This window comes from Salvelinus fontinalis, chromosome 39, assembly GCF_029448725.1.
Source record: "Salvelinus fontinalis isolate EN_2023a chromosome 39, ASM2944872v1, whole genome shotgun sequence".
Lineage (NCBI taxonomy): Eukaryota > Metazoa > Chordata > Actinopteri > Salmoniformes > Salmonidae > Salvelinus > Salvelinus fontinalis.
This window is the reverse complement of record NC_074703.1, coordinates 12,359,523-12,379,791: the sequence shown is the minus strand read 5'-3', so window position 1 is coordinate 12,379,791 and position 20,269 is coordinate 12,359,523. Positions and strand designations below refer to the sequence as shown.

General features: G+C 42.8%; 1 protein-coding gene across 2 annotated transcripts in view; it reads right to left on the bottom strand.

Moving 5' to 3' along the window:
• Nucleotides 1–19,995, bottom strand: part of LOC129838893 (ras association domain-containing protein 8-like) — a 32,734-nt gene extending 12,739 nt beyond the window's left edge. Inside the window, exons 1-3 of one of the 2 annotated variants that reach the window (XM_055906147.1) lie at nt 19,698–19,995; nt 4,597–4,784; nt 101–1,038 (exon numbers count right to left, since the gene is read on the bottom strand). In XM_055906147.1, coding sequence (XP_055762122.1) covers nt 101–1,038; nt 4,597–4,732 — 1,074 coding nt within the window. In that variant the 5' untranslated portion in view covers nt 4,733–4,784; nt 19,698–19,995. The remainder of the gene's footprint in view (nt 1–100; nt 1,039–4,596; nt 4,785–19,697) is intronic. The other variant, XM_055906148.1, reaches the window with a different exon arrangement.
• Nucleotides 19,996–20,269: the final 274 nt, after the last annotated feature.

The following is a 20,269-nucleotide window of genomic DNA, read 5'->3' as shown; positions in this document are numbered from 1 at the left end:
TTCCAATCAATGATAAATGTTGTTTTCAACCCTATTTTGCAGAATTTGTGTATGTACAATCACTGTTTTCCTATACATTTTTCCTTCTACCAAAGCTCACCTGTAGTTTCTTGCTGGACTGTCCCAGTGAGCGGTCCACAGCCCTGCAGCTGCTCTCCAGCTGCACTCTGTGTTGAACCTGCTGCTCCAGCTCCGCCCTGACCTTCCCCAGCTGGGCCCGGGCCTCCTCCTCGTCCACCTGCCTGCTCTGCTCAGTCTCCTGTTCTAGGTCAGCCTCCATGCCCTGGATACGAGTTAGGTACTCCCCCAGCCGGGCTTCGCACTCCCGCACCCGTCCAATCAGCTCCTGGAACTGCTCCCTCAGCTGCCGCTCGCTCTCCTGCTCGATCTGCAGCTTGTTCTGCCAGAACTCCTCCTCGGACATCTCCACCTCGTTCCTCCGCAGCTGCTGCTCCAGACGCGCCAGCTCCTCCTCCAGCATGCCGACGCCCTCCTGACCCTCGAAGCACACACCACCATCAGCGCTTTCCCAGCCATGTAGCTCCGCCTCACAGCCCTGCAACCGGCTCTCCAGTAGCTGGAGCTTGTCCTTCTGCAGCTGGACCAAGCGCACCAGCTCCCGGGCTGGACTGAGGGGCACAGACACCACCCCCCTGCCCTGGTTCAGTGCTCTCTGCTGCTGCTTGGCCTCGGCATCTCTGCCCTTCCCAAAAATATCCCTCAAGCCCTTGACCCCAGCCGTGAAGGTGAGGGACTTACGTTTGGGCTCCCGACGCTTGAGTGAGCGGTCATTGGCCGACGGGCGCAGCTTGGCCAAAGGAGGCAGGCTCTGGCGGTAGAGGCCGCGCTCGGGCACACGGGATGTGCCGTCGGAGTTGGGACGTTCACTGAGGGAGGGGCCGGTGCGCTGGAGAACCAACTGCACGTCGCTGGCATACTGGCCCCACATGTTGAGGGACACCACAGGGTTCTCATGCGGTGCCAGGTGGCGTTCCGTCTCCCGCCATCTCTCGATCAACGTGTACCTGCCAGTACGCCCTGCAAAAGAGTGAAATAATGATTTGATCAGATTCATTAATTGGAGCTTTACTAAGTAACTGGGCTTAGATGACCAATGTACAGTAGTCACACGGCAATGCTGTTTGCTATTTCTTGCCACATACCAGCCGGTGACCAGTTACATACAGACCAGTAGCTAGACTACACTCTGCAGTAGCAGCAGATTAGAGATCATCTACCATTGACTTTGTCATTGTTATCCCCTCCTGCATTCAGAAACACAGTACCAACCCTAATCTGAACTCTTTAACTCTGCTAAGAACAGGGAAACTCTATGGAAGAACCATTCACAATTACCCCACTTACTTTGAGACACAGTTTAGTGGGTGTGCACTGTGCAGAGTTTTCAGAGTAATGGGTTGTTTTTTCTAGGAAGAACAGGGATTTCTCTATTCAAATATAGGAGCAGTTGTTCAGTTCCCATTCATACTAGGGTTGGAGTAAGGTTCAATAAAATTCCTACAGACCCAAATCTGTGTGTGTGTGTTCTGCGGCAGATAAGAGCACAAGCCACAGTCTTTCCCCTCTCAACAGCAGAACCCCTATGAAAGGAACACAGTTGTCACTACAGCTGAATCTGGCTGAAGGCCTTTCACATCAAAGTACCCTGGACCAGACAAAAGCCTGAACACATACAAAAGAGGCCTTGGACCATAACTCCTGTACTGTTGATGAAAAGACACAGCATTTAGCTGTTAGTCCTACAATCATGTATCTGTGCATGGATCACAATGGAATAGCATGTACAAATCCAATGGATTCATTTAACCCTTATATGCTACCTCTAGGACGTCCAAGTATTTTCTCTAAAAGCAAATGACCTATATAAACCATGACATCTCCACAGAATTTTGGTTCTAAGCAGTGCAAAGTGCAAGTGCAAAACTGTGCCAGTATGAACTGAAAACAGTATGAAATGACAGCAGTATTTAAAAATATATATATTTCACCTTTATTTAAACAGGTAGGCCAGTTGAGAACAAGTTCTCATTTACAACTGTGACCTGGCCAAGACAAAGCAAAACAATGCGACACAAACAGAGTTACACATGGGATAAACAAACGTACAAACAATAACACAATATAAAAAAAATCTATATACAGTATGTGCAAATGTAGTAAGATTAGGGAGGTAAGGCAATAATTAGGCCATAGTGGTGAAATAATTAATATTAGGCAATGAAACACTGGAGTGATAAATGTGCAGAAGATGAATGTTCAAGTAGAGATACTGTGGTCCAAAGGAGAAAACACAAATCACAATATGGGGATGGGTAGTTGGGTGGGCTATTTATAGATGGGCTGTGTACAGATCCAATGATCGGTAAGCTGCTCTGACAGCTGATGCTTAAAAGTTAGTGAGGGAGATAGACTCCAGCTTCAGTGATTTTTGCAATTCGTTCCAATTATTGGCAGCAGAGAACTGGAAGGAAAGGCGGCCAAAGTAGGAGTTGGCCTTGGGGATGACCAGTGAAATATACCTGCTGGAGCGCCTGCTATGGGTGGGTGCTGCTATGGTGACCAGTGAGCTGAGATAAGGCGGGGATTTACCTAGCAAGGACTTATAGATGACCTGGAGCCAGCGGGTTTGGCAACGAATATGAAGCGAGGGCCAGCCAACGAGAGCATCCAGGTCGCAGTGGTGGGTAGTATATGAGGCTTTGGTGACAAAACGGATGGCACTGTGATAGACTACATCCAGTTTGCTGAGTAGAGTGTTGGAGGCTATTTTGTAAATGACATCGCCGAAGTCAAGGATCGGTAGAATAGTCAGTTTTACGAGGGTATGTTTGGCAGCATGAGTGAAGGATGCTTTGTTGCGAAATAGGAAGCCGATTATAGATTTCATTTTGGATTGGAGATGCTTAATGTGAGTCTGGAAGGAGTCTGGAAGGAGAGTTTACAGTCTAACCAGACTGTATCTGTAGTCTAGGTATCTGTAGTTGTCCACTTATTCTAAGTCAGAACCATCTAGAGTAGTGATGCTAGACAGGCGGGCGGGTGCAGGCAGTGATCGGTTGAAGAGCATGCATTTAGTTTTACTTGCATTTAAGAACAGTTGGAGGCCACGGAAGGAGTGTTGTATGGCATTGAAGCTCGTCTGGAGGTTTAACACAGTGTCCAAAGAGGTGCCAGATGTATACAGAATAGTGTTGTCTGCGTAGAGGTGGATCAGAGAATCACCAGCAGCAAGAGCGACATCATTGATGTATACAGAGAAAAGAGTCGACCCGAGAATTGAACCCCGTGGTACCCCCATAGAGAATGCCAGAGGTCCGGACAACAGGCCCTCGGATTTGACACACTGAACTCTATCTGAGAAGTAGTTGGTGAACCAGGCGAGGCAGTCATTTGAGGAACCAAGGCTGTTGAGTCTGCTGAATGCAGTGATTGACAGAGTCGAAAGCCTTGGCCAGGTCGATGAAGACAGCTGCACAATATTGTCTTTTATCGATGGCGGTTATGATATCGTTTAGGACCTTGAGTGTGGCTGAGGTGCACCCATGACCAGCTTGGAAACCAGATTGCATAGCGGAGAAGGTACGGTGGGATTCGAAATGGTCGGTGATCTGTTTGTTAACTTGGCTTTCGAAGACCTTAGAAAGGCAGGGTAGGATAGATATAGGTCTATAGCAGTTTGGGTATAGAGTCTCTCCCCCATTGATGAGGGGGGTGACCGCGGCAGCTTTCCAATCTTTAGGGATCTCAGATGATACGAAAGAGAGGTTGAACAGGCTAGTAATAGGGGTTGCCATAATTGCGGGGGATAATTTTAGAAAGAGAGGGTCCAGATTGTCTAGCCCAGCTGATTTGTAGGGGTCCAGATTTTGCAGCTCTTGAAATTAAATGACGGCAGGATGAACTGACAGCAGTATGAAATGACAGCAGTATGAAATGAAAACAGTATGAACTGAAAGCAGGGTATTGTCGGGCTGAGCCATACTCACAGACTGTTCAATACATCTCCATAATGCAAAAGAGGTGAACCTTTAAAAGTGGCTCCATGCTGGTTCTACAGCTATTTCTCCCTAGAAGCAGTGGGAACAGACAGCTTCTTTCAAACGTATTTTGTTGCCTCTACATGTGGGCTGGGGTAATAGCTTCTCATACATAAATGCGGTATCATTATGAGAATCATTACAGTCATCATGTAGTTCTCTCTTCTCCTCAGCGAGCATCTCAATGACATCTACGAATCATCCCAAAACAGTTCATCTTGATTCTCAGAATCTCGTGATCAACTCCCAGTCATCTCGCATCTTGATTCTCACAATCTCCGTTCACTCCCAGTCAACTCTCATCTTGGTGCACTCCACCATCTTTAGCATCTCTCAGAAACGGACTGTCAAATATGCTGCATGCACTGTGGATGTGTGTCCTGCAAAAGGATCCATTCTCACACGAAGTGTGGTAAGGCTTAAAGGGGTACAGTAGTTCACTTTAGTTGAATCTTATTTTCAATTTATCCCTTGATCTCTCTTTAATTATATATTTTTTGTTGAGTTTTGGACAATATTGCAGGATGGATTGACTCACCAATGGCCTGGGCTAGGGCGATGACCACCTCCTGGCATGTGGTGAGCTCTGTGACGCCACATACGATCCGCTGCACTCCATCCACCCACACTTTCAGCTCCATGGCTCTCATCGAAGGGGCGTCGTCATTCCTCATCCACACAAGGGGGCGCTACACAGGATCTCTCCAGCATTCTATAGAACAGAGTCTGTCAAATGCTGGGTTTACTATATAGCTGTGAGTTCACTGTATTCCAAAATGCACACACACAAAAACTGAAATACAGACACTCACAAACAATGCTAAATTACCCATCTTGCTCAGTAAGCTTAAAAATGTATAAATCAGAGGTTCTGGGAAATTGCAACTTTCTTGGTGACTACAACTGAGATGCGACAGCAAAGAAGATGCCAGTTCATTGATGCGAATTAAACCACTCAACATCGCTTCGTATCTTTGACCACATTGCAGCTGTGCCAATAATCACAATAACACACCTACTCTGGTGCAGGGTTTCCCAAACTTGGTCCTGGGGCCCCCTCCACCTGGGTGCACGTTTTAATTTTTACACTTGCACTTCACAGCTGCTTCAAATAATCAAAGCTTGATGATGAGTTGTTATTGAATCAGCTGTGTAGTGCTGGGGCCAAAACCAAAACATGCACCCAGGGTTGGGCCCCAGGACCAAGTTTGAGAAACCCTGCTCTAGTGTATTATTTGTCATGTCCTCTCCCATTACTGCTACAGTCAATATTGGCAGCCAGCCAATCCCATAGAATCAGAGCATTGAGTTTCCAAACCGATGGGGGTTACATGAATAGAAAAAAAGCTTATAAATCAAAACCGCACACTCTCAACAATTGGGAATCTGTTGCTGCACTACATGCACTTTAAAGCTAGTTTAGGAGTCCCTCTGTAGCTACTACCAAGGACGAAGGAGAAACTTCAGCAGAAGTTCAGTTGCAGTTTCTGGTTTCACATTTAATCATTGGAATAATGGGTTTAATGCAGTGTCTGTCGGTCTGTCTCGAAGGCCCTATCTGACGATGGCGGTTCTATTTGGTAATGCCTACGGGAAAGCTTTCTCTGGTCGCTTGCATGAGGAACCCTTTAAACTGCTGACACAATCACCTTAGCTGAAAGGCACTCATTACAGACCTGGCAAGGCATCAGGCAGACGCAACAGTGCAGATCTGAACCGCCAGCCTCCCGGGCCAGGGAAACACAGATGCCCGGAGTTTAAGCGTCATTTTTTATCCCTCTCTCGGAACGGCCATCCGTTTTCCCGTTTCGTCCCATTATCCACTTTCTGATCCTTAACTCCCTAATGACACATGAGACGGCAACAGCTCCCTTGCCTCTTTAAGCATCTTCATCACACCTGCTGCCAGCAACACAACAATTCCCTGTCACGTTCCCTCTGGTTTGACACCATCCTGCCACGGGTATCCCTCCGAGACGCCTCTGGTTACTGAGGCCTGCCCTGACTGAGCTAGTCGTGTTGTGTTGCACTGGGAACTGGCAGAGTGATTTGTAACTGTAGACAGTTACTGCAGAATCCCCAGGGCTCTCCAGGACTCTCCGGGGCATGCTCCCAAAAAATGTTGTTTTGTTTTTAAATGCTAAACAAAGAGCAAATGTGTCCAACAAATGTGTAGAGTCACAAGTTTGATGGAGTCATTGTGTGCAAATACTTAACTTCTACTACTTTAATACACAAAAGTGAATTTGTCACAATACTTTTGCTCCCCTAAAATGGGACTACATACAAAAAGTGCTGTCATTTCTAAATGGTTCACCCGATATGGATTCAAAGGCTCTCGAATTAAAGCTGACAGTCTGTAGTCTGTTATTTCACAGTTTTGATGTCTTCACTACTATTCTACAATGTAGAAAATAGTACAATAAAGAAAAACCCTTGAATGAGTTGGTGTCCAAACTTTTGACTGGTGGTGTATATATATATTTTTTTATATGCTCTGATTCTATGGAATTGGCTGGCTGACAATATTGACTGTAGCAGTAATAGGAGAGGAATATGACAAAGTAATAAGACACGAGAGCAGGGTTTTTCAAACTCGGTCCTAGGGCCCCCTCTGGGTGCAAATTTTGGTCCCCTTTGGTAATTTTGCCTGTTACTTCATCATGTGAGGCTCACACTCACATCTGACATCAGCACCCATACACAGGGACTACAAAATGTATGAATTAGCACTTAGATCAAAGTTATTTCTTCAATGCCAAAGTATTTGTTTGGGGTGAATATCAACAGTCATGGTTCTTTGGTGGATCATGTATAAATGTCATCCGACTCAGAAAACTCTTCAAATTGGCTTTGTAGAAAACACCTGTCTTTCATCAAAATATTGATGTAAATTTGGATGCCTAATGCCTTAATAGATGTTATTAAACAATGAAATACATAATCAATTATCATCAATGTGGAAAATAGGCTGTAATGGATGACACAACATTGCTAATCAAATACAGTACTACTGTTACTGTCTTAATGCAAATTGACACTCAATCATAGTTTTGACCCTAGTTGAACTAACAAAGACCACATACACACAATATTGTGTGTTCCTAATTACCAACAGGACATGGTATGGGCACATCTATGAGAATATTTGTGCTGAAGTCATTCGCCCCTCCATCGTAAGATTATCACTTAGGAATTAGGCAACCAGATGCAAGCACAGCCTCAGAATTGGCAAGAGAAACTTGAGCCCTTGAGCGTCATTTAGCCTACTTGCAGTGTTTGAATGCTTCACAGACAAATTAGTATAGCTACATGCATAAAACATCTGATAGTGCGTTTTCCTTAATACCTCAATTCTGGTGGTACCAAATTCCCTTTCAGTCAGGAGTGGGAAATCTGGACTTTTCTTCAGTACAGACCTACCTTGACTATAACTAAATCATGGTGCCAGTTTAGGCAAGAGATTGTGAAGCATGATGACCTAAAGATGGCAGGTCTCCTTGGTCTTTGGTGGTTCCCTGCTCAGGGTCCGAGCACATGGCTGAAGCCTGCTTTCCCTGACAGCTGAGGGGCTACAGTATCTACTGTTTACCCAGGAAGGGTGGCCGTCTGGCTTCCACTGAAAACCTGGAGCTAAACTTAGGGTTCCCTTTAGGCTGGCCCTCTATTCAACCTGCATTCTCTCCATGCCTCGAAGACAGGGGGAGGGGAAGGACTCTACTGCACAGTAAGCTCACAGAAGAGTGAAAGGTTGGCAGTTTTGCAAAGCTTCGCAGGAGAGAAAATGTGAGAATAGAAGTTGCTGTGGTTGAGCCAAATAATAAATTGCTCTTTGATATCATGATGTTGCCTGTTATTAAGTTGAGTTATTTCTTTAGTAAATAGGAAATCCAAATACTATACTAATCCATTAAAAGTACAGTTGATAAAATACAGATTTATTCCAGATTTTCCACTGGTAAAACCAAAGATGAACCTGAGTGATAGACCAATGCACTACGGAGAGAACTTTAAAGGATCCAAGGATGTGTTCACAGAGGAGGGGGGTTGTTCTAACAAGTGGTACACAAACAAAGAAGCATGCTGACGAGTGGACCGCCCACATGGGCAGTGCTGGCATGACTGGATGAAAACAATATCTCGCCATGGCAACTGGCCCCTAGATTTGTAAGGACCCAACAACACTGACCGGATTGGTTGGCTCAGCCCTGGGAAAGAACAAACATTCACTGGCAATTAGGAAATAATCCATGTTTTTTTGTCACTTCACGTTCTTTCTACAATATGGTCAGAGTGGAGTGGACTTGACTGTGGATAAGCATAAACTCTATCAAAGCTAGAGGTAAGAGAGTTCCTCAGTGCAGGTTTTGTCTGGGTAATATATATATTTTTTAAACAATACAGGAGAGGAAAAGTGTTGCAGCAGATGACATTGAACACAATGACATCATTCAGCATTTTTACTCCACGTCAGCAATTGATGACCGTCACAGTTACATACTCACACACACACCACACACACACCACACACACACACACACACACACACACACACACACACACACACACACACACACACACACACACACACACACACACACACACAGAGACTCTGGCCTACATCACAGACACATTTGCAGAATCATAGACAAAAACACAGCCACAGCAACAGACAATAAAACCAGAAGCCATGTTAATGATGCCTGGGCTGGCTTGGTGGGGTCGTGGTGTGAGTATTTTTTTGTAAGGGGCTGAACAGAGCCCTCTTAAAGCTAGAATTTGCAGTTGAAACAATAAATTGACACACCGCCTCGGTTTTGGTAAAAAGCTGAGGGATGGGCCTGGACAAATGTAACCACTCTCAAATTCATAGAGTTAATGATGCAAGGACTGACCACTGGATTTGCCCCAAACATAACACTTTGCATTCAGGACATATAGTTAATTGCAGTCCTTAACGATTACAAGCAACCCATAACATGATGCAGCCACCACTATGCTTGACAGAGTGGTACTCAGTAATGTGTTGTATTGGATTTGCCCCAAGCATAACACTTTGTATTCAGGACATATAGTTAATTGCAGTATACATTTACTGCATTTTTTCCAAACAGGACGCATGTTTTGGAATATTTCCTTCTTTTCAATGTCAATTAAGTTAGTATTGTGGACAGTGGCATGTATTCATGGATGCCAAGGGAAGTCAGGATTCCCCCAAAAATGTACCTAGAAAAAACCATAAAAGAAAGTATATTTTGTCTCTATTTCATACCTTTCCTACAATTCGCCAGAGGCTGAATGTATCTCACCAGAGAGAGGATCAGAGCAAGCGAAACAGCACCCCCTCTGCCTGTGTATGTGTAGGCAATCTGTCTGGTCAAAAATAGTATGACATTGTTGCTGCCCATAGCGTTGAATGCAAGGGAAGCCTGCGAGCATTTGGCCTCCCTTGATAGAAAAAAATTATAAAATAATAGCCAATCAGCGTTGAGCATAATAGCCAATCAGCGTTAAACTGAGTGAGCTCAAATATGAAATGGTCCTGGCGCACTAAAAAAAAGTGTTTGGATTTGACTTCACGCCTACACTCTTAGAAAAAAAGGTGCTATCTAGAACCAAAAAAGTGTTCTTCGGCTGTCCCCATAGGAGAACCCTTTGAAGAATCCCTTTTGGGTCCAGGTATAACCATGTTTGTTCCAGGTAGAACCCTTTTGGGTTCCACAGAGGGTGGAAAAGGGTTCTATGTGAAAGAGTATCACATCGAGAGAATTTCATCATTGACAAAAACAACTTGAATTGTTGCATCTTGGCTAATTTAGGAAAATAACACATGGATGGAGGTAGGAATTTGGACTTGTGGCTTTACTTAATTCTCCATACTGGCCAATGATTATAATGGCGATTCTGATCCAACCATAAATGTATACATTGTGCCCCTGGACTGAGGATGGAAGTTCAATATGAAGCTAGATGTAGAAGGCTAATGTTAACAAGCTAACATTGCCCATGAAAGGAAGTTAGGCTAGCGAGCAAGCATTTAAGCAAGGTAGCATAGGACAACAAAAAATAAAAGCATGTACTGTATGACAGAGCCATAGACAGGATGGCATTGGCGTTTCTCTACTTGAATGCTTGCACACACACACAAAAAATCTGAACCATGGACAACCACATCATATTTATCTTATGTTGATTGGACTAAATAGTTTTTAGTATCTTTTAGTTGTCACTGTATTAGACTAAGCAAAGGTGATTTGATGATGTTGAAATGTTGAAGTTGAAATGGTGCTAGAATAGTGGAGGCTGGAATAGTGTTTTCTTTGGGACTTGCGGTAACTCTCCGTGGTTCTAAATCAATAGTTGTTAAAGTAGTCTGAAAATTTTGGAAACAACTTGCTTGACCATGCATCAGTTTTTTACATGCAATTGGCTTTGTGGACTTCACCAGTTCCCGGTTTGATGATGAAACAAAGGTGTGGTTTAATTTATTCTACCCCTGTGTCTTTTTATTGTCTGGGCCTTAGTTCATATGCCTTGCGACCGTGATATAGGCCGAACAGGTTAAAAAGCAAACAACATAATTATTGGCTTCCCCAGTGATTTGGGGCGGCAGGTAGCCTAGTGGTTAGAGCGTTGGACTAGTAACCGAAAGGTTGCAAGACCGAATCCCCGAGTTGACAAGGTAAAACTCTGTTGTTCTTCCCCTGAACAAGGCAGTTAACCCACTGTTCCTAGGCCGTCATTGAAAATAAGAATTTGTTCTTAACTGACTTGCCTAGTTAAAAAAAATGTTTGACCCACACACCACTACTGACTGTGGAGTAAATACAATGTTTGACCCACACACCACTACTGACTGTGGAGTAAATACAATGTTTGACCCACACACCACTACTGACTGTGGAGTAAATACAATGTTTGACCCACACACCACTACTGACTGTGGAGTAAATACAATGTTTGACCCACACACCACTACTGACTGTGGAGTAAATACAATGTTTTGATCCATCCTCAGTTTTTTCTGATCACACTCATTAAACTATGTAGCTGTATTAAGGTATCCATTGGCCTCATGGTGAAATCCCTGAGCGGTTTCCTTCCTCTCCAGCAAGTGAGTTAGGAAGGACGCCTGTATCTTTGTAGTGACTGGGTGTATTTATACACCATCCAAAGTGTAATTAATAACTTTACCATTATATGTAGGCCAGTGACACAAAATCTCAATTTAATAAATTTAAAATTCAGGCTGTAACACAACAAAATGTGGAAAAAGTAAAAAAATGGATGTAGCAACTAAGGATTCTAGATTTACAAGCTCTCCATTGCAGAGAGTTTATCAGCCTAATTGTGCTGACATTTTTTGCCTGTATTTTATACTAATTGTTGGTATGGTGACGATGCCTTCATGCTTCAGAAACCAAGCCAAGGGAACTCTGTCCTTTGAAACAGCTAATAGAAATGTCAAAGTGGGCGGCTAGTCTTTCAAGTGTGAAAAAATGGAAATGTCAAGATTTTACCTCAACATATCCCTTGGATAAAGTGATATTTCATTTTGAAGCAAAGATGTTTTGGAATTAAAACATGTAAAATGCCTGACTCATTCCACCATAGCAAGAAGAAGGCCTAAACAGACAATTGATGTTAGGGTGCTGTACTGGAAATAAAATGGATAGTATTGCTGATTGGCAGTCGGCATCATCAGTCATTTGTCAAATATCTCCATCCCCAACCGTTGCATTCTTCACAAGACATGCCATATTCAACAGGTGAGATTTGCACAGGTAAGCTCCTCAGCAGGAGGACCACAGACTTGTCCCACTCTCTGCAGAGGAGTTCCTAAGATGGTCTTGCCTGGAATTATATCACAGAGATTTCACAAAATTTCTCAAAAACTGGGGGTTTTCAACACTTGTTACAACACGTGACTGACATTTCTTACTCACAATACCTGAAACTTGAGCCTAGACTTACCTTTCCAGCAGCACAAGCAGGGAATTTTGTTTTTACTTATATAACAGGGAGCTTCAGCTTAGTCAGTCACCAAACAGACAGTTTTGGTCTCTCTGGTGCCCTTTAAGAGCGATGGAGGAAGGGAGAAAGGAATTCAGCTCCTTTGGACCGAATCAGCTAGTCTGATCAGTATTTCCAAATGCCTCACGATCATCAGAGTTTAAAGAGGTTCAGTTTATAATGAAGGCAGGCAAGAATTCATAGTGAGAAGAGAAAAAAAAGGAAACAATATGCACTTTGCCACACAGAGAGATGTCAGTTTTGTTAGAATCAGGGGAGGTTATTATTAGTAGTAGACTGGTAGCCTTACACTCAGTTCAGAGATGTACATTTAAAGTCACCGAGTGAGGTTAATGAGGCAATAATTTACTGTGCCGTTGTGGTGACTCACTGGGCACAGCGAGAATCTATTTCTTGATCTCATTCAGTGCTGGAAATGACTGAGCAAATGCTGCTCCTAGAAAAATTCTAGCACTTGGCTGTTAATCTATAGTTGAACAAGATTAACTTTCAAATCAATTCCATTATATAGGCTTTAAGAGTTCCAAAAATAAATGACCTTCCCCAGTAGGCCTTTTCTTGAAAGATCACAGGATGCGTGAATGAGCTCACTCAAGTGTTGCGTAGTTGGACTGACAGGGTACTGGCTAGTCTTGCTTTGCCAGATTTACTAGATGACTTTACCTGAATATTGGAAGATATGCCTCAAATTATAACCAAAGCACATGCTTAGAACCTTGTGTTTTGGAAAGGTTCAGTACATGCTTAGAACCTTGTGTTTTGGAAAGGTTCAGTACATGCTTAGAACCTTGTGTTTTGGAAAGGTTCAGTACATGCTTAGAACCTTGTGTTTTGGAAAGGTTCAGTACATGCTTAGAACCTTGTGTTTTGGAAGGGTTCAATACAAAAGAAGAGACACATGGTAGAGTCCCGCATGACCAAGTCTGGCTGTCAAGATCTAACTTAGTCTGCTCTGAAGGGGGGCAGGGGTTGCAGGATTAGTGCCTCATGGAGTAATTGAAGGAAAAGACTGCAGCTTCGAATGAATCTCAATTTCAGGAGGCCAGGGGTAGTTCAATAGGACACGATATGAAGTATCTTCAAATTAAAACACAAAATGTGCCTTCAACTGATGCTGCTACTTATACAACAGTCTGGTGGTCTACTGTAGTCGGCAGACATTATCAAAACCATATCTTCCACTACTGATGACAATACCAGCGTAAAAACAAAATAGATGTTTGAATCTGCATGTTTGGTTCATAACGGGGTTTTTTTATTTATAAATGCACAGCCGTCTTTTCCAGTTCTAAGGCCAACCTTAACGAATAGGAATAGTGAACTAAGACACATGGCTAAATCAGCTCACTCTGTTGGTCACATGCTTAATATCCCATCACTCAGGATGGCGCACCTAATCATCTTCCACTGCATCGCTCCTAGTGAGAAAATGTGGAGCCTCAAAAGGCTGAACGTAAGCAGCTTGGGGAGAGCAATAAGCTGTTAACCCTGTAAGAAGAGGAGCTTATGTTGACAACAGGGGATGGAGAAAGCCAAGTAGTAGTAAACAAGCCACAGCGTGCAATCTGTCATGTGTTTTCACAAGTTCATCTGGGTTCTCAATAGTCCTTTCAGTAACTGGTGTACCAAGGCACTCAATATTTAACGGAGTGTACGAAACATTAGGAACACCTGCTCTTTCCATTACATAGACTGACCAGGTGAATCCAGGTGAAAGATATGATCCCTTATTGATGTCACTTGATAAATCCACTTCAATCCCTGTAGATGAAGGAGGAGAAAGGTTAAAGAAGGATTTTTAAGCCTTGAGACAATTGAGACATGGATTGTGTATGTGTGCCATTCAGAGGGTGAATGGGCAAGGCACACTGGTTTGAGTGTGTCAAGAACTGCAACGCTGCTGGGTTTTTCACACGCAACAGTTTCCAGTGTGTATCAAGAATGGTCCACCACCCAAAAGGACTTCCAGCCAACTTGACACAACTGTGGGAAGCATTGGAGTCAACATGGGCCACCGTCTCTGTGGAACGCATTCAACACTTTTGCAAGCTATCGGAAAGCCTCCCTGGTCTTTGTGATTGAATCTGTGTTTGAAATTCACTGCATGACTGAGGGACCTTACAGACACTTGTGAATCTCGCTAACAATTTGAATCAGCTGTGTAGTGCTAGGTCAAAAAACAAAACGTGCACCCAGAGGGCTCCAGGACAGAGTTTGGGAAACACTGTCCTAGGCCACTATTGTGAGCTTATTGTATGAGGAGGATTTCAAGTATAACAGCATCTAGATCAGAGATTCCATGCATGGGTGAGAGGCAGGGGTACACAACTCCTGTCCGGCTAGAGGACCGCAGTATATGCCAGGTTTTCCACCTTGGCCTTTCACAGACTAATTAAGACCTGGTGTGTAGACCCTCAAGACACACTAGTTGAAATAATAACTAGCTTAGCTAATAATTAGTTGCTATATGGAGTGTGTACACTTTACCTTTTATCCAAAAACAATGAGCCCTAAACATGTGCAACCTTCCAAACCCCCCCCAGCTATGCTCGACAGAGAGGAGTTTTAGCCCATGTGCAACCTTCCAAACCCCCCCCAGCTAGGCTCGACAGAGAGGAGTTTTAGCCCATGTGCAACCTTCCAAACCCCCCCCAGCTATGCTCGACAGAGAGGAGTTTTAGCCCATGTGCAACCTTCCAAAACCCCCCCAGCTATGCTCGACAGAGAGGAGTTTTAGCCCATGTGCAACCTTCCAAACCCCCCCCCCCAGCTATGCTCGACAGAGAGGAGTTTTAGCCCATGTGCAACCTTCCAAAACCCCCCCAGCTATGCTCGACAGAGAGGAGTTTTAGCCCATGTGCAACCTTCCAAACCCCCCCCCCCAGCTATGCTCGACAGAGAGGAGTTTTAGCCCATGTGCAACCTTCCAAAACCCCCCCAGCTATGCTCGACAGAGAGGAGTTTTAGCCCATGTGCAATTTTCACTTTAAAATGTATGCCAAACAAAAACCAATGATTGCAAAGTTAAACAAAACATAACATTTCTATACACTACTTTTAACAATTTGCACTGAACATTTTACAAAAACACATTTACTTGAAGAACAGTGCAGATGCAATGTTTGGTACTTTGCATCTGCACTGTACTTCAAGTAAATGTGTTTTTGTCACATTTTCCATGTATGTTGTTAAAAAGTAGTCCTCATTCCTTTGGTTTATTTCAAGGATGAACTTTAATTCCAAATGTGGGTCCTGGTAGGCCACCTGTAATTACAGCCCAGTGTATATACTCTAGCAATGAAATAAGATCCACGACTCTGGAGAAACATGCTCAGGTCTCCCCACAGGGGGAAGAGGAGGCCTACAGTGCAGGGGAGTAAATCCTGGTCTCTCTTGATGTCTGAAGCTGCCTGAAAACAACTATTTCTGCCCCACCCACTGTACAACCCTGGTAATCCCTCAAAGATGTTGGACCCTCTGATAATTAAAATGTGTTTTAGCTAAAAGACACAGTATAAAAAGTACTTCATCCCCAAAGCTGGTCTGCTCTTTTAGGTTTAGCAAAGGACGTTTTCTAGTGTTGTTTCATTCCAGCGGTACTGTATGCCTCCGTTCACCTCTTCCCAGTATTTTATTGGCAAACTGGAATATTTAATCACTGCTGATAACATTCAGCAAATCCACCTGTATAACACCAACAATGACTCATTTCCCGTGATGCCACTCATCAGGTGTCACCACTAACAGGGATTCCATAAAACCCGTGTTTGTGTTGTTCACCGGCTGTGCTACATGCAGTTTCACAGTCCTTTACCTCACAGATTAGTATCAATCCTAAAAGAGCTTTGAACCATTACACAATGTAAATTCACGACTAACACAGCCCCATACACGGACAGTGTATTGATGGGAGGAGAAAAGTGCATGGAAGTTTGTCAGTGACAGTACAAACACGTGTTGGCACTTACAGTAGTCTGCTTGAGTTCAGTGGATTGTCTGTTTGATTGCACATTGTCATACCATGTAAAATCATCCAGTAGGTGGTTGTTCACTTGAAGGACAAAATAACCAAACCAAAATATATTGGGGTATTTTATGACATTTTATATTTATTTATTTTATTGACTTTTACTCCTTTTTCTCCTCAATTTCGTGATATCCAACTGGTAGTTACCATCTTGTCTCATCGCTGCCACTCCCGTACGGACTCGGGAGAGGCAAAGGTCGAGAGCCGTGCGTCCTCCGAAACACAACCCAACCAAACTGCTTCTTGACACAATTCTCACATAACCCGGAAGCCAGCCGCACCAATGTGCCGGAGGAAACACCGTGCACCTGGCGACAGTGTCAGCGTGCACTGCGCCGGGCCCGCCACAGGAGTCGCTAGTGCGTGATGGGACAAGGACATCCCTGCTGGGCAAACCCTCCTCTAATCTGAATGACGCTGGGCCAATTGTGCGCATGGGTTTCCCGGTCGCGGCCGGCTGCGACAGAGCCTGGACTCGAACCCAGAATCTCTAGTGGCACAGCTAGCAGTGTGATGCTGTGTGATCCAGTGCCTTAGATCACTGTGCCACTCAGGAGGCCCTCTGGACTGTTTTAAATCGTAAGAGCAAACAGCAACAATTTGAAAAGATGTGAGTTTTTGCCTTTTTTGAAACTTCTGCTGTCCCTTTTACAACTTGTAGTTCTACTTTCAGTGGTTGTTTATTTTACTATAGGCCTACTATTTCCACTGCTTTAATAGGAAATTACCAGTATGTATATATGTAGTGTCAATGTGTACTTTCTGGTAAATAACTGGTAACATGGCATGGTATCTATTGGTGCCTAGTGGTACCTGTTCAAATGAATCCCAAAGAAACAAACAATTAATTGGTTATTGCATTGTGTGATTACCATTGTACCCTGTAACTTTTCAGTAAATACCTGGTAACTTATGTACCATGTAGTAAAGTGCTACTCTAAATGTCCTTGGCAAGAAGCTCAATAGGGACTCAGACTCCAACTGGTTAGACAAACAGTCAGCAGAAAACAGAACTGCCACATCAAACAAAGAAATGAGACGGAAGGTTCAATTCAAACAAGCAGCACTTATGCTTATGTTTTTCACCACTGTCACATAAAATAGGTGCCTTCAGACGTATTCATACCAATTGACTTATTCCACACTTTGATGTGATACAGCCTGAATTCAAAATGGATTAAATAGATTTTTCCCCCTCACCTTCTACACTATTATGTTTGCAAATTCATTGAAAATTAAATACAGGAATATCTCATTTACATAAGTATTCACACCCCTGAGTCAATTGGCCCAGCGTCGTCCGGGGTAGGCCGTCATTGTAAATAAGAATTGACAGACTCAATAGATCTATAAAATAGGTTCAGAATATTAGGGGTCAAAGAAAGAAAGGCATCTACAGTGTCTCCAGAAAGTATTCACACCCCTTGACTTATTCCACATTTTGTTGTGTTACAAACTGAGTTCAAAATTGATTAAATTGTTGTTTTTTCACCCATCTACACACAATACCCCAGAATGACAAAGTGAAAACATGTTTAGACATTTTTGCAAATGCATTGAAAATGAAATATAAAACATTTATGTAAGTATTCACAGCAGAGTCGATACTTTGTAGAACCACCTTTGGCAGCGATTACAATTTAGTCTTTCTCTTAGAGCTTTGCAAACCTCAATTGTACAATATTCTTCAAGTTCTGTCAAGTTGGTTGTTGATCATTGCTAGACAGCCATTTTCAAGTCTTGCCATAGATTTTCAAGCCGATTTATGTCAAATCTGTAACTAGGCCACTCAGGAACATTCAATGTCGTCTTAGTAAACCACCAGTGTATATTTGGCCTTGTGTTTTAGGTTATTGTACTGCTGATATGTGAATTTGTCTCACAGTGTCTGGTGGAAAGCAGACCTAGGCAAAATCCTAGAGGAAAACCTGGTTGAGCTTAGCTCTATTCCGTTATTTATTTTTATATCCTAAAAAACTCCTATTCCTTGCCGATGACAAGCATACCCATAACATGATGCAGCCAACACCATGCTTGAAAATATGAAGAGTGGTACTCCCTGATGTGTTGGATTTGCCCAAAACATAACACTTTCTATTCAGGACATAAAGTTAAGTTATTTTCCACATATTTGGCAGTTTTACTTTATTGCAAACAGGATGCATGTTTTTGAAAATTTCTATTCTGTAGAGGCTTCCTTTTTTCCACTCTTTCATTTAGGTTAATATTGTGGAGTAATGTTGAACCATCCTCAGTTTTCTATCACAGGCCTCATGGTTTCGTTCCTCTCCAGCAGCTGAGTTAGGAAGGACACCTGCATCTTTGTAGTGACTGGGTGTATTGATACACTATCCAAAGTTTAAATAAAAACTTCACCATGCTCAAAAGGATATTTAATGTTTGCTTTTTTATTATTACCCCTCTACCATTACGTGCACTTTGCAAGGCATTGGAAAATCTCCCTGTTCTTTGTGGTTGAATCTGTGTTTGAAATTCACTGCTCAACTGAGGGTCCTTACAATTAATTGTATGTGTGGGGTACAGAGGTGAGGTAATCATTCACAAATCATGATAACCACTATTATCACACACAGAGTGAGTCCATGCAAAACATTTTTACTGCTGACTCAAGACATTTCAGCTTTTCATTTTTTATTAATTTGTAAAAATGTCTAAAAACATAATTCCCCTGACATTATGGGGTATTGTGCATAGGCCAGTGACACACAATCTCAAATTAATCCATTTTAAACTCCGACTGTCACACAACAAAATGTGGACAAGTCAAGGGGGTGTGAATACTTTGTGAAGGCACTGTAGATTCTTTTCAACATAGATGCTTCCAGTTTTGGGAGAGAGCATGAATGTTATGGCACAGTACAGTCATTGAAAAAGCCTAGTACATGAACATGATGACAGGTTTGATTGAATCCAACCCCGTGTGTCACACACAACTTTCACATGGCCTGGAGCATTACACAAGATTTCTAGTTGTTGGATACATTTATTTAAAACATTTAAAGAATTGCTCACCAATGTTTAATATATATATATATATATATATATATATATATATATATATATATATATATATATATATGTGTAGTCATTTTCTGGTCCTGTTGACAAGTTGAATCGAGTTACAGTAGTGACCACACACACTTTTTCTTATTAATCCAAATTCTATTGACATTCAAAGTGGCAAGGTATTCTCTCTGCAACCAGTTCAGATATTTGTTTAGGTCACCTAGCCTACTCAAGGGGGCCCTACATCAATATGCTATTAAATTAGAGAAAATGTCCCTAATCCCATTTGGCAGTATTTTTTATATGAGAAGACTCTTTTTTTGGAACCCAAACTTAATATTTGAGGCCACACAAAATGTGGGTATATTTCTCTTGGTAGAAATAACATAGATGAATTAATTTAGTGAGAATGAAAATGCATTGGCTATACCACTGCAATTTTACATTTCCAGCTATAAGCACCATCATACTTGAGTTATGGTGGGCTCTTTTTTTGCTCTTAACGCTGTACTGCGAAGGCATTGGCTGCGCCTATTGCAAAATCCATTTACCTCTTTCCAGCCGCAGTCCTCCGGCTAAAAGTGTATGAGAAGCTCCCCTCTTTCTCTGGTCCCACTCTGAATTCGCTCAGGCATTCAATCCGGTGATATATAATTGTTCTCCGCAGGTTATTTTATTGCATAATCCAAAGATTTATATATTGTGCAAATAGGCTACCTAATTAAAGTTTGCGCTCTGCATATTCACGCGTGTTTACTGTGCAATCCGTTGTATGACATCAGATTCCAGCTCCTTTTTGTGTAATGTTGGCAACTGTAAGGGGACCGCAGAGTATGTATCATTTCCGGGTAAATTCCTTCAGCCTTCACAATAAAGTTCCCTCGTATAATATAAAAAAAAATATATAAAGGGAAAGGGGGATACCTAGTCAGTTGTAGAACTGAATGCCTTCAACTGAAATGTGTATTCTGCATTTAGCTCAACCCCTCTGAATCAGAGAGGTGGGTGGGGCTGCCTTAATTGACATCCACGTCTTCGGCGCCCTGGGAACAGAGGGTTAACACCTTGCTCAGGGGCAGAACTACAGATTTTCAGCCCAGGGATTCGATCCAGCAACCTTTCG